The sequence below is a fragment of the Balaenoptera borealis genome (assembly GCF_965194805.1).
Source record: "Balaenoptera borealis genome assembly, chromosome: 3".
NCBI classification, from domain to species: Eukaryota; Metazoa; Chordata; class Mammalia; order Artiodactyla; family Balaenopteridae; genus Balaenoptera; species Balaenoptera borealis.
This window is the reverse complement of record NC_138866.1, coordinates 59,175,971-59,191,206: the sequence shown is the minus strand read 5'-3', so window position 1 is coordinate 59,191,206 and position 15,236 is coordinate 59,175,971. Positions and strand designations below refer to the sequence as shown.

The 15,236-nt window shown below is 32.9% G+C and overlaps 1 protein-coding gene and 1 long non-coding RNA gene across 21 annotated transcripts in view; one reads left to right on the top strand and one right to left on the bottom strand.

The window, feature by feature from the left end:
* Positions 1–15,236, bottom strand: part of LOC309625132 — a 359,632-nt gene that overhangs the window by 82,066 nt on the left and 262,330 nt on the right. The gene's annotated exons all lie outside the window — the stretch shown is intronic.
* MIA2 (MIA SH3 domain ER export factor 2) overlaps positions 1–15,236 on the top strand; it is a 112,338-nt gene that overhangs the window by 60,600 nt on the left and 36,502 nt on the right. For 15 of the 20 annotated variants that reach the window (XM_082384076.1, XM_082384064.1, XM_082384078.1 and 12 more), the window contains 9 exons: positions 640–711; positions 2,297–2,323; positions 2,882–2,992; positions 3,661–3,732; positions 4,282–4,386; positions 8,563–8,685; positions 10,475–10,595; positions 11,798–11,844; positions 12,696–12,786. In XM_082384076.1, coding sequence (XP_082240202.1) covers positions 640–711; positions 2,297–2,323; positions 2,882–2,992; positions 3,661–3,732; positions 4,282–4,386; positions 8,563–8,685; positions 10,475–10,595; positions 11,798–11,844; positions 12,696–12,786 — 769 coding nt within the window. Of the gene's footprint in view, positions 1–639; positions 712–2,296; positions 2,324–2,881; positions 2,993–3,660; positions 3,733–4,281; positions 4,387–8,562; positions 8,686–10,474; positions 10,596–11,797; positions 11,845–12,695; positions 12,787–15,236 lie in introns of those variants that run through there. The other 5 variants (XM_082384077.1, XM_082384074.1, XM_082384075.1 and 2 more) reach the window with 2 other exon arrangements.

The window sequence follows — 15,236 nt, the reverse complement described above, 5'->3', positions numbered from 1 at the left end:
TTTTGTAGCACTCTTGATCATAACCTTTTCAAATATTGTTTTTGCTTTTTTTTTCTTCTCTTCCTGTAATTTTAAATACTTGTATTTTAGCTTTTTACTATATCCCATGTATCTCTTATGTTCTATTTGGGTTTCTTATCTCTTTGTTCACACTTCAGTCTAGATGTTTTCTTCTAATCTAGCTTCCATTTTACTAATTGTCTTCATCTGTGTCTAATCATCTTTTAAACCATCTTAATTTCATTTATTTCCTTTTTCAGTTCTAAAGTTTGTGTGGCTCTTTTTGTAGTTCTTTTTTTCTAGTTTAATTATTTTGGTTCCTCTTACATATCAAGCTTACTTATTTTAATGTCTGAAGGAGAACTGTATTACCTGCATCCTCCAAGAGTCTGCTCTCTTGCTCATTTTTTTCTCTTGGTTCTCAGTCATATCTTGTTTTCTTGAATGCCAGATTATTCCATGTTGAGTATCAGTAATAGTATAACAAAAATTATGTGGTAAATTTGAAACTGTGGGCAATGTTATCTTTCTGCAGTGAGGATTTACTGTTGCTACTCATGGAATTAGTGGGTCATAGGGCAGGTGTAGTTTCGAATAAAATTTATGGCCCTTTTACTTAAGAGTGTTGCTTTCTTTCAGTATGAAGGCTTAGAGTCATCTTTAAAGGATGCCAGCTTTGAGAAGGAGTCAACAGAAGCACAAAGTTTGGAGGTAAAAACAAATATTATAATTATAAAAGTTAGGGGAAAGGTTCTTAGTAAATAACATAAATTTCGAAAGTCATGTATCTTCTCAGAACTCACATTTCAAAGGAAATGTGAAAGAGCATCTCTAGATGTTAAAACTTAAGAAGTTAAATATAGGAAATAGAATATTAGTAAGTAGCATAAGGTATTTTAAAAATTTGAGCTCTTGTTGATAACTTGTTTTGAGTGAAGCATATTCAGTTCAATGTAATCTAGAGCTATATAGAAACTCTTTATTCTTCATTCCTGGGAAGTGTATTAAGGTAACCATTTCTTTTTTGACTCAGTTTGCTCTAGGAAGGAAAAATAGGATTTATTTTCATAAATTTAGGAATAGTTGGCAATGAAAAATTATGTAAGTTCAGGCAGTACTTGCCTTTACCTCATACCAATGTATTAGGAGCTGACTAGAATTAGACCAAAGATTTATGTTATACACAGTGGTGTGCTGGTAAATGTTTTAACAACTGGCTCTTTAAAAAGCAGGAGCCTTTATTTGTAGCATTTGCTGGGTTCTGTTGTGTAAATACTTCCACCTTGACCAATTTCAAGGTACCAACATGATGCCACTGAATGTGGAGTTTGGAGGAGATATAGAGTCAGCTCTCCTGAGTGAGGTATGATTTAGGTAATAGTAAGGAAGGAAACTGTGATAATTTGTCATTTAGCTAAGCTATGACAGATTAGGGTAAGTAATAGCAATTTCTTTAGAGATGGAAATGTTGTAAAAAGCATACTAATATTAAAGTAGAAAACAATGGACTTTGTACCTTTGTTGTACGAGTTCAGTCAGTTCAGCTTGGCGGTTCTCAATCACTGATGTCTGTAATCATCAGAAAGCATATGTATCATGAATCAGAATTTCCTAGTAGAGTCCAAAGGAAATTATAAATTGAATTCCAAATGACATTAATTTCTTAACCTTTTCTTTCTTCATCTGTTACCTATTAATATTCTTAAGAACTTGTTGAAATTGTTGTATTTTATTTGATGACCCTCTGTTTTAACTGCTGTTATGGTAGTAATTTATTAGATTGATTAAAAGGGAATTTTATAAGGAATTTAGCATGCTGACAAAAGAGCAAAAACTGGAGAGCAAAAATATTTACTCAAGCTTTGTGATGTTGTGGATAAAATAAAACACACCAATTTATTCTCAGGCATTGAATTTATGTAATCTGGCCATAAAATTAGCTAAATTTTTACTTTATAATGAATATTTTGGAAGTTTTCCTCTAATTTTAGTAATTTTTTTAAACATATAGTGTTTATATTCAAGATTGGTAAACATAGTTGAATATAAACTATAATGTGATACAATTACAAAAATTGATGTTTGAATCTATAGATAAAATCAAAACAGTAGAGTAATTTTGATTCTACTCAGAGAATTCATATAATCAGATAGTCAAATTTGGGGAAATATATATATGCATATATATATATTTATGTAAATGAGTTTTTAAACCAGTATGATATAGTATGTACTTGTGCTACTTTTATTTTGGCCTGCATTAAATTCTTTGATTCTTTTGGTTTTTTTTAACAAGTTTGTTGAAGGATCACAAATATCAGAGGTATGTTTATTACAGTATTTAAAATCCAATTGGAATAATCCAACAACTAATCATTTTAAATTAAAAAGGTCACAGAAAATATGTCTTAATTCAGTGTAGAATATTATCTTGATTGTTTTTTGAATTTATTTTTTATTTTATATATTTATATTAAATTTGGTTTTTTTCTTATTGTTTCTTTTACAATGCTTTAGAGCAGAAGTTGGCAAACTACACTCTGAGCTCTCCATCTTTTATTGTAAATAAAATTTTATTGAAACACAGCCATGCTCATTCATTTACATATAGTCTTTGCTTTCTCACTACATATGCATATCACTTGAATAGCTGGGACAGAAACTGTGTGGCCTTCAAGCCTAAAATATTTACTTTCTGTCTCTTTATAGAAAAAATTTGCTGATACCTGCTAGTATGGCTGTTATTTCAGTGTTATAAAAATGAACAAATATATAAACTAGACTTATTTAACTTACAGTGTATGTATTTGATTACACTCACCTGATTTATCTTGACCAAAAATTCCCATGTCAGTCTTATAAAGTTGGCTTCCTCTTTTAGGCAGTCTGTGAAAAGCTGACTAGGTCCACATCTGAACTTGAGGATGAAATACTCATTCTAGAAAAAGAGTTAAAAGAAGAGAAATCTAAACATTCGGAACAAGATGAATTGGTAAGACTTTTGTGTTTGAGGAGACTGTAGGAAAAAGGAAGTTATTGAGTTTAAAAAAAATGATATGATATTGGTTAAAGTATTACATGCACTGTAAAAAAAAAAAAAAAAAAGAAATCCAAAGAATACAGAAGGCTGTGAAGTGGAGAATAAAAATTTCCAGATCCACTAGCTCTTTTCATTTGTTAGAGGTTACCATTATTATGTTACATTTCTTTCATATTCTTATAGAAATTTTCTATTTGCACTATGGAAGTAGCTCACACAAATAATTTAAGTTGAACAATCAAATACGTAGTGGATTTTAAAAAATTACTCAAAACGTGTATTAAGAACTTTAACTTTCCTTTATTTGTCTTTCTATTTTAAAATCTGTCTTAAGGATGATCTTGATGTGTGTGAGATTATTTAGTAAGATATGATGCTAGTGGACTTCTTTTGAGCCTATATAACTTAAGTGTTACAAAATATTAAAGATGAGTTGAAATACTGTTGTTATGTAACTTTTGTATGAAATCCCTTTAAGCATATGGCTGAGAATGTTTCTTAATTTGAACCCTCACTTTTGGAGCAAAAGTGTTAGGTTGATAATATACTTAATATATATGGCATCTTGGAAACTTGGAGTTTAGTATATACTTGTTTATTGATTTATACTGCCTTTTTAGATGGTGGATATTTCAAAAAAGATACAGTCCCTAGAAGATGAATCAAAGTCCCTCAAATCACAAGTATCTGAAGTAAGTTGAATTACTTTAATAGCTCTGTTGCTTTTGAAAGTCACTTACATTTTACTATTACTTTTATAATTAAAGAATAAGGCATAATAATAGAATTCAGATGCATTTTAAAAATACAGGGTATCTGAGGAAAGTTCATTTTTTTCATTGGACAGTATTTATTGAGCCATTGCTATATACTGGTCACTGTTGAAGGTGATTGGCACTTAATATTAGTAGACAAAATAGAAAGGCTCTTGTGGATTTTAAATTCTGGTAAGAGAGACAGACAGTAGAAAGTTAACAGAATTTGCCGCATAGTACATAGAAGGTTACAAGAGGTTAAATCATTTGTCCAGGGTCATGTGGCAAGTTAGTGGCAGAGCAACTAGACCTTAAGTGACTAGACCTTGAGTCTAGGCCAGCCTTTTTTTCTGCTACAGCATGCTGCCTCTCCTATTAATATTGGCACGTTTTTGACTTTAATTCCGTGTTTCAGGGAGTGTGTATAAAAAAGAGCTATTGTATTAAACTAATTCTTGTAATCTCAATATGTTATATTTTACTTAGGCCAAAACAACCTTCAAAATATTTCAGATGAATGAAGAAAGACTTAAGGTAGCTATAAAAGAGGCATTGAGTGAAAATTCTCAACTTCAGGAAAGCCAGAAACAGGTTTGTACTGTAAAGGGGGGACTCCAGCTTGTGAGTATGTAATTATAAACGTTCTGGGCATAGTCATGACTGACCCATGCTAGGGGCAAAAGTAGGCTCTTTCTGGAGACCACAAGAGCAGGACAATCTCCTGTGTATCCTATGGTGTCTCTTTTATATAGGATACAGAGGTCTGTATTCCTGGAACCCTCTTCCCCCAGGAGTGAAAGTAAGCCTGGGCACTCAGCATTTTAATAATAATAATAACAAATAGCATTTAGCACAAATATTCAAAGCCAGACTGAAGGAGGGCAGAGAATACCATGAGAGTTATTGCAACTGTGTGTCTGGGCCCTGAAGACAGAAGCAGTTGTTGTGGCAGATCTAATGAGGATTTAACTTTTACCTTCTTTCTCCGCACATATGTAGACACTGCCACATACCCAAATATATTTCCTCTCCAACTGTTCTCCCGATACAGTTATAATTTTTCAGTGGGAAAATTTTTTAATGATTACATTATTTATGATTTTCTAAATATTACAGCTGAGACACATGGTGTGTTCTGATTACATATTCCGTTTCGCTCAACATTTTATTTGCCCTAGAATTAATAATTGTCTTGTTTCTTTTATACCTATCTGTAATTCATCTGTAGTTCAATCATATATATCTCTTTTAGAGATTATGTAAATATTTATGTGTTCAAATGCTTTGGTTAATCTCTTAATTTCATTTTTTCCTTGAAGCAGTCCTTCCTGGGGTCTTCCATCCTCCTGGTCCAGTAGGAACTTGTTCTCTAGGTCTGTTATACTTCTGCTGTTCTGAGATTTCACTTCACCCCCATCCTTTCCCTTGTCTTTCTTCTGTGTTGGATCTTTTATTTCCTGTGTCCTACCTGTGCTTTTATGTGGTAAATTCCCTTGATTAGCTTCCTGAGAAAAGGTATAGGAGGTAACTTTTAAAAAACTTTCATGACTTAGAATGTCTTCTTCTTTCATACTGTTAACATTTTGGTTGGGTATCTTCTGGGTTGAAATTTTTTTTCTTGATATTTTGACATAATTGCTCTGTTGTCTTCATTTTCCAGTATTACTTTTGAGAAGTCAAATGCTATTTGGATTACTGAACCTTTTTTGTGACCTACTCTTTTCCCCGGTGGAAAATTTTAATATCTTTCATTGTTTCCAGTTCTCCAAAATTTCATGATGCTGTGCCTTAGTGTGGGTCTTTTTCTATACATTTGTTGGATACTCTCAGTCTGGAAACTTGCTCTTGATTCAGTTCTGGGAAGTTTACTAAAATTATTTCATACTTTTTGGGGTGTATTTTGTATGATATATGAAATTATTGAAAATGTCTTTTTTGGTTTCTTTGTGTCTGTGGAACTTTCATTCACTTATTCTCTGATATTTTTCACTTGTAAGAGTTCTTTGTTTTGCTTATGCCTTTTTCTGGTTTCATGGATGCAGTGTCTTACTTTGCTGAGGATATTACTTGGTTTTTTTCTCTTTTTTGACATGTTTTTCCCTGAGTTGCCTTGTTTCCTTTGAGCTCCTTTATTTTCTGTTTTAGTCTATGTCTTTTATCTAAGAGTTTCTTTTTTCAGGTATTTGATGGTTCTTGGGTGTCTGCTCATTTAATAGTGAAGCTCTCCAAATCTAATTGGAAGCCCTGTGTGTGTTTTTCATGGACCCCTCCATAGGGTAATCTGGCTAGGGTATTTCATTGGAGGATCCCCGATTGTTGGTATTCAAAGACCATTTTCCACAGGGATGACTCCTCCATAGTTCCCATTTGGGAGGTATAAGCCTGTTTGCCAACAGTGAGGTAAGCAGCTTAATGAGGTAAGGAGGGCTGGTATCTCACTATTCATTTCAATAAGTCAACTTTCGCTTAATGCTTTTATGTTTTCAACTTGTTACTCACACCTTTACCTGGGTCAGGTGTTCCAGAGTTTCAGATTCTAGCTCTCCAGAGAATAACCTTCCAGGTTCTTGCCAGATGTGTGTGTATGTGTGTGAGTGTGCCTGTGCACGTGCATGTGTGCATGCATGTGAAAGACAGTGGTGTGTGGGGGGGAGAGGGATGGATTGAGCATTAGAGTGTGTGTATATGTGTGCGGGGAGAACATAGGGGATTTTCTAACTGCTTTTCATACAGACTTTTGGGCAGTCCTCCTCTTTTCATTCCACATGTACCGTAGTACTTGTGCCTCCAAATCACAAGCCATTCTGGGTTGTATCAAGTCAACCTGCTTTTAGGGTCTCCCATCTTCTGCCTTAGATTTCAATTCTGTCTGGTCTTTTACCGTGCTTCCATCTCTTTCCACTTTCCACTTCTAGAATTATCTTTTTCCTCATCACGTTTTCTCTTTTTCCTTGTGGGTTTATGCTTTTTTCCCTTAAACCTCTTTACTGTCATCTTAGTAGATTTCAGGAGAAAGTGGTGGTACACCCTGTGTTAATTTTGCTATGTTATCAATATAATCAAAAGTGACCTTTTGTACCTTGAAAAAAAAATTTCACCTAGATTGTCTTACTCTTTATAGCTGCTTTCATCTAATTCCTTTTTAATCACCAGAGTTCTTGAAATAAACTATTCTGTATTCACTGATTCCATGTTCTAACACATTCCTTCTTTAACCTTATAAGACTGCATGCTGTGTATGCAGTCTCTTTAGTAAATCACTAGAGACCAGCCAATCACCAAATCCAAGTTTCATTCTTCAATTCTTAGTTATTTTTAATCTGTCAGTGTTGTCTTATTCTATTATACATGCATGGAGAAAGATTGGTTTTTCTTGTGCTAGGGAATATGCTGATGAAGCCTTAGTTTTTCAGAGAAACCCAGTAATTACTATTTGATAGAGTAGAGGTGTTTTTTTTTTTAACATTTTAATGTTGCTATCCATTTATTTATTTATTTATTTTTTTATTTTTTTAGAGATAACATATTTCATTTTATTTATTTATTTATTTATTTATTTTTGGCTCTGTTGGGTCTTCGTTTCTGTGCGAGGGCTTTCTCTAGTTGTGGCAAGCGGGGGCCACTCTTCATCGCGGTGCGCGGACCTCTCACTATCGCGGCCTCTAGTGTTGCGGAGCACAGGCTCCAGACGCGCAGGCTCAGTAATTGTGGCTCACTGGCCCAGTTGCTCTGCGGCATGTGGGATCTTCCCAGACCTGGGCTCGAAGCCGTGTCCCCTGCATTGGCAGGCAGATTCTCAACCACTGCACCACCAGGGAAGCCCCAGAATAGAGTTTTAAAGACTAAATAAAATTGGCCTTTTTTTTTTTTCATATATATATATATGGGCCGATTCTTTTGTAAATTGCTTGCTGATTGTATTTTTTTTTGGTGGGGGGCGCCTGTTTTTCTTAATGACTTCTAAGAGCTCTTTGCATGTTAAGGTTATTAACCCTTTGGTATATATAAGAATTTCGTTCTTGTTACTTGCTTGTTTTTAAATTTTATTTTTGCTATTTTTTGATTTGCAAAGCTTTTAAGCACTATGTAGTTAAGTTTATCTTTTATAACCATCTTTATCTTTTATTCATGTTGAGAAAGTCTTTCCTGTAAAAGTATATACAGTAAGAGATTATTTGTGCAGAATTTGATCTGTTCTAGATTAATGGTATTTCTGAAGATTAGTTAACCACAGAATGGCACATGATTAAAAAAAATAAATTTTAATACAAGTAAGGTATGGCATGTTATATGGGATATAAGGAATGGTAAGGAATGGCCAAATCTAACAAATATGTTTGTCTCAGAAAGCTTTTTATTTGATATAAGTTTATTATGTAAATCAGTTGAAGAATGTTTAAGTGTCTGTTATTTTGCTTTACCCCTGTTTTGAAAGTTCTTTGAAAACAGGAGCCCTTCCTTCCTTCCCTCTTTCCTTCCTTCCCTTCTTTCCTCATTCCATTCCTCCTTTCCTTTCTCTCTCCTTCCCCCCCTCCCTTTCTCTCTCCCTTCTCAGTAACACATTGTGTTGTATGTTTATCAGTGGTACACCTAGGTATATAAATAAGTGCATCTACACCTACGTATGATAAGATAATATGAGGTACTCTTCCTTTTTGTGAGGTTCTATTAATGATACACCTTAGATATATAAATAAGTGTACCTACACATAAGTATGATGAGATAATATGAGTTGCTTTTCTTTTTATTTGGGGTTTGAATTTTAGCTTTTACAAGAAGCTGAAGAATGGAGAGAACAAGTGAATGAACTTAATAAACAGAAAATAACATTCGAAGACTCCAAAGTACATGTGGAACAAGTTCTATGTGATAAAGAAAATCAGATTAAGGTAAATGACCCTGCTGGTTTAGTGACTGAGTTAAGCTAGAATTTTATACTAATTTCTGAAATTAGAAAATTTTTGTTTTTAGCAGCTTTTATTTTGATAATTTATTTGGCCAAATTTGAGGAAGTGTACTTTTGGGCATACATTCCAATTTGTACCGGGATTGTTATCCTTGCTGCCTAATGTTCCTTGAAGACTTGTAGATTTGTAGTATATATACATCTATATTCCCTATGTCCTCTTTTCTTCTCTCCTCTGTATTTTAGCTTAGGTATTTAATGAAGAAAGACAAAGGATATTGGATTTTACCTTTTATCTTAAGATTGCCATCTTTTTTTGTTGATAAGAAGAGGTTGGAAAGAATTTTATAAACTGGACAAATGAAGTTATGTGTATTGGGTGAATGTCTTTAATACTAGATTAACAGATATATGTACTTTTACAGAGAGGAATACTTTAAGTAAATCTAATTGAAATTTGACTCCAATAGGAATAAAATAGTTGATATTACTATTCGGATTTGTTGATTTTTTTTTTCCTACGCCCCGTCTCTCCCTCCTACCACTTTTTCCTGCCTACCCTTTTATTTTATTTATTTATTTATTTATTAACATCTTTATTGGAGTACAGTTGCTTTACAATGGTGTGTTAGTTTCTGCTTTATAAGTGAATCAGCTATACATATACATACATCCCCATATCTCCTTCCTCTTGCATCTCCCTCCCATCCTCCCTATCCCACCCCTCTAGGTGGTCACAAAGCACCGAGCTGATCTCCCTGTGCCTACCCTTTTAAATCTTATACTTTCAAGCTGCAAACAGATACTCAAGTGTAAATACTAAGTAATAAGCTGTATAATTAACATTCTGTAATCTGCCCAGTGAAGTGGATGTTTTCATCTTGAAAGCTATACATTTATGCTATTTATGTTGCTACTAAGGATGTTTTTAATATTCCATCTTTAGGATTTGTATTCATAATTTGGCATATTGTTTTATTTTTTTTCCCCTAAACTTACTCTGCTAAAGAACTTGGGACTCTTCCTAACAGAACAAGAATGAGATGCTAATCTCAAGCTCTACTCACAGTTGTAGGCCATGATATTTGTGCCTGGAACTCAAGAGGGAGGAGATCGAAGGGTGGAAATTGTAGAGCAGGATGGGTTTTTTTAGGTGGGTCCTTCCACAGAAATACATGGGACAGTCTATTTTATTCTCTATGGTGTAAGAAAATCTTCCTTTATTCAAGAAAATTCAAAAAAGTACTGTTGGAAAACCTCTAATGTTCCAATTCAGATTCTCTTTTATAATTTCCTTTTCATTATGTCAGTTGAGCTCCTCAGCTAGTTGTTTACTTGAATAAATTGAATCTGCGAAATCTGTGATTTTTTTTCATATATCATGTACCTCACTTGAGGATTTGTTTGACTTCACACAAAATTGACTCTCATATTAATGACCACTCTTACTATGGCAAGTGAGAAACATCACGTAAGAGATGTTTTGTTACTTTATAGTCATGTGATACTTTTAGCAAAAATGGGCCATTATCAAGTATTGTATTTGATTTAGGAATAACCAGTTTTGATTTTTAACTTGCAGAGTTTAATAGTAAATAAATGTTAGTTTTTGAGAGTGTTTACATATTTTATGCCAGGTGGAGAATAAGAGCTCCTGTACCGTCACCTATGTGGATTGATTTTTAGACTACAACTATGCATTCAGAAGTTGTAAGGCTGTTAGCATAAGGTATTACCCTCTCTCTTTTTTTCCCCCTTTGCTAAATGTCAAGTCTCTGACTGAGCGCTTACAAAAGATGAAAGACTGGGCTGCTGTGCTTGGAGAAGACATAACAGATGATGATAACTTGGAATTGGAAATGAAGAGTGATTCAGGGAATGGTGCGCACTTAGGTATTAAGTTATGACTTACCCTCTTTTACCGAAAACGATGACTGGCTCTTGTATTTCCTTTTAGTTCCCCATGTGCACCATGTTCTTTATATACTTGTGTAATATTCTGTCTCTCTCTCACTGTCCCTTATGGTTGTTTTGGCTGGGAAAGCACCTTTTCAGTAAATCTTTTTTCAGCCCCTCAGACAGACCTTCAGTCTTCTTCCTCTCTGTTCTTTTTATATGTTGTACATTACAGCACTTTTCACATTGCATCATAATCATTTCCATGCCTGTTTTTCCCTGCACTGTAAGCTGATCAAATGGATGGGTGAGTAGTTTGAAAAACGAGTGTTATATAAATGAATGCCTCAGGATACCTTTTTTTTAGATGGTTCAGATGTTTACAGTACTTGAATCTTGGCCATCCCAAATTCTTATTGCCATTGCTGGTTGCAGTCTGGAAACTCAGCAAAAGTTAGGTTCACTATAGCCACTTAGTGTATTTTCAAACCAATTCCTTTGACTTAAAAAAAGAACATCTTGTTTTGACATAATTATAGACTCACAGAAAGTTGTAAAAGCAGTACAGAGAAGTCTCATGTATCTTCATCCAGTTTCCCCCAATGATAGTTCTTCTGACTTTTGTGCCCTTTCTCTTTTCTCTCCCTCCATCCCCCATATAATTAACGAATATTAAGGAGAAGGTGTGATTTTTTTAAAAGATTTTCTTTGATGATAGCATTAATGTGTTGGAAGAAAAGTACATTTCAAAGCAAATACGTATAGTTCTGTTTATACTTTTTCACTTCTGCTTTACCTTGTAAGAAATAATTCTTTTTCTAATGAGAAAACTCATGCTTTTTTAATGTTATTTTAATTTGGAGTATAATTCCACTCATATTTTGTATGCTGAAGGATTCTAAGAATAATTGAGACTGTGGGCTGGATTTAGGTGAATACCAAATCCCTGTTATAACTCTGTTCTTGGAGTTAGTGGTGAAGAACCTTGTTAGATGATACTATGGTACTTCCAGTGCTTTTTTAGTTTAGCTTCCTGGGAGCAGGTTCGAGGCTGTTTTGCCGTATATTAAATTCTTTATTGTAGCAAGAAGAGGGATTATAAGGCTCTAGTTGAGTGAACTAATAAAATCATTTGAATGTCTGTTGTGGCATTACACTGTTTTCTCAATTTATTATTATGTTTTTGTTTTTCACTATAGATAATCAACCAAAAGGAGCTTTGAAGAAACTGATTCATGCTGCTAAGGTTTGCATTACTACAAAAATATAAAGAATATAGAGAAAGAAATAAACATCCATATGTCCTAGTAACTGTTTTAAAAGTCCATTTTACAGTTACCATGAAGTGATAGAATTTTAGAAGTGACCAGAATTTTCTTCAATTGCTTTTTTCTTTTTTATAGTAACTGTTGTTATTATAAAATTAATATTGTTAATTTTTAGAATTTATCATAAAATTTTTCAAGGTGTACACTCATTTCTTTGGATAAGGAATATATTAAGAATGTTTACTATATATTCTCCCATACTTCCCTCTTTGTGCATTCTTCATCCTCTGGTCTCAGTATTTTCTGATCCCCTATTGCCTAATATCTTATTTTGAGAAGTAGGTATTAGATTCATTTTCTTGTGGTTTATTCCTAACCTTTTTCATCCTAGTAGTGGTATCCTGATCTTTATTGATCTATGTGAAGTCTTGGTAATGTAGTTTGAAGGTTGCTTTAATCAAAACTTATGTGCTGGGACTTCCCTGGCGGTCCAGTCATTAAGACGCCAAAGCTTCCACTGCAGGGGGAAAAAAACCCCCCAAAAGACAAAAAACGAAAAAAAAATCTTACATGCTGAAAGCAAGTAGCCACTATTCAAGCATCTGTCACTGATCTTCTCTGTTCCTGTTTGGGGATTTACAACTATTGATGACTTTGCTTACTTTCCAGGATGGAAGCTACATTGTTGGTTTGTGTAGTCTAGGCAATAATTTCATCAGAGTGTAAAAGAACTTCAAGGGATTGGGATGGTGTATTGAAATTTTTTTGTTTTTTTCGTATAATTGATTAATGTTGCTTTTCTTCCTTCTTCTTCTCCCATTCTTTGAAGTTAAGAGCTTCTTTAAAAACCCTAGAAGGAGAAAGAAACCAAATTTACACTCAATTATCGGAAGTTGATAAAACAAAAGAAGAGCTTACAGGTAGGTAATCTACATACTTATAAAGTTTTTCTAAATAAATACATCTTATAGAGCATGGTACATTAATTGAATCAATTATGGGGAGATACAATTTGATTTTTTTTTTACTTTTACTTTTGTCGGTTATCTGTGAAAAGTTAGTCATGAGGTTTTATTGTTGGTAAAGCCATATCATTTTCTCCATATTTATATAAAATTAATGGCATTATTTAAAAAAACATGTAAAACTGTACTTACCTTTGAATTTCAGTGTCATATGTGTGGTATGGTTTTAGTTGTTAAAAAGTAGCAAATTAAAAATGTTAATAGAGGGGTGGAATAGGGAGGGTGGGAGGGAGATGCAAGAGGGAGGGGATATGGTGATATATGTGTACGTATAGCTGATTCACTTTGTTATACGGCAGAAACTAACAACATTGTAAAGCAATTATACTCCAATAAAGATGTTAAAAAAAATCTTTGTTAACTGCAAAATTGATTTTTAGTAGTGGTACTACTGTATTTTACAGATCTTTTTGCAGAGTAGTTTTTTCCTTTAATGTACATGCATACTATATTAGCACATACAGGAATGATGTTAGACCTGTAGAACTGAAGTTTTTTATTGAAAAGACTTTAATTTATTTTGCTGATAGTGTTTTTTTCCTAAAGTAAGCAAATGCAGTTAGTTATGTTTGAAATTTTTTAAAGTTGATATAAGTAACATTCCATTTTGTAAAAAAAAAAAAAAAAAATTCACCATAACTGTTAGCATAAAAAAATAATGGAAGGACATCCTCAAATGTCAACCATGATTCTCTTTGAATATGGGACAGATTTCTGTTTTCTTTGTACTTATCTGTATTTTCAAAAATTTCTAAAATAAGTGAACTGTATTTATAATAAGACACTTTTTGAAAAGGTTGAACCACCAGAGATACAGATTATTTAAAAAATTATCATTGCCCTATTCACACGATACTGATAGTTGGATTATTTTTGGATTTTGAAAAACATTAATATTAACTTAAAAATAAAGTTTTGCTATATGTAAAGCATAGTGCTAAAAGCCATGGGAGATTTGCAGGAGGAAAAGATATGGAGCCTGCTTTCAAGGAAGCCATATTTTAGTACATTAACAGGCTCTCAGTGAGGAACTGTAGTAAGTGCTAGAATAGCAAGGAATTTGCTCACCAGTTACCGCATCACTTAATAAAATTTCTTGGCAAATTATTATTTTCTAAAAGTAGTATTTGGAGACTTTGTATGCTTCTTCCAAATCTTTCTTTTTTTTAATGGGTCATGAAAGATAAATCTCTATAATTGATCTTCTATTCATAACAGGAAAGTTCTCTTCTAAACTGTTTCTCCTCTCATCTTGCCTTTTTGGGTAATCATTTACAGTCCTCTTTTAAGATGCAGAGGATTTGAAACAAAATAGTTAAGGTAGAGGTACAAAAATATAATGAAGATTTAACTGTTGGTTTAATTTTTTTTAAAAAAAATAGGGATGATCCAATTTTAATAGAGATAATATCCAACATTAATGTCAGTTAAATGACTTAACAATGACTTGTTAAGAATTGTTAAGACTTAACAGTGGCAGTGGCTTAAAGCGTAGGTCAACAGACTTTTTAATGATATAGATTTTAAAATTTCTGTGGAAAGACAGATGTGGACAATTTCCTGCACATTTAATCATTAATGTTAAGGTATTTACTTAAACTAACATCTTGGTGTGTATCTTTAATTAATAGATGTTTTAGAATAATTATATACTATTACATGTAATTAATAAAATTTTAATGCTTGTTAGTATGATTTTGAAACTGCCCTCTTTAGTCAGAGTGTTTTGCCTTGTTTTAAGATATATGGTATAGTGGTGATTCATACACATTTTTGGGGAGATATCACCTCAGTCTTAGAGGAGATGAATTACGTTATGTTGGAAGAGCAATAAGGTTTTAAAAACAGTGGTTGCACTAATTATAAAATACTCATAATTAATTAGAATTGTTAATTTTAGTTCCATAGATAATTCTTTTAGGTTGAAACAAAGCTAAAGTTGGTATTTTTCTTTCCAGTCTTGATATGGTTTAAGCTAGCAAGACTTTGGAGCATTTGTTATCAGAAGATCCAAATTTCTGGCTTGATTTATAACACATATCAAAATTTTGGCTTAAAAAGAGGCTGGGTTGAAGTTAAGTATTAATGGATAAAGTTTTTACTAGATAAAAAACATGCATTATTCATCATGTGGAAGTAGTTTCATGGAAAATATTGAACTAAAATATTTGCCTTCAAAACCCTCATCACCAAAACTTTGAGAATTTTAGTGGCTTTTGTCTCCTAGACTGAAAATTAGATGCTAGAATTAGAATATTGAAGGTTTCAGGAAGTTTTTTTTAAAGGAAACCTTTAAATAATTAAAAAATTTATAATAATTTATATAGCTCTTTAAAATGTTAAAA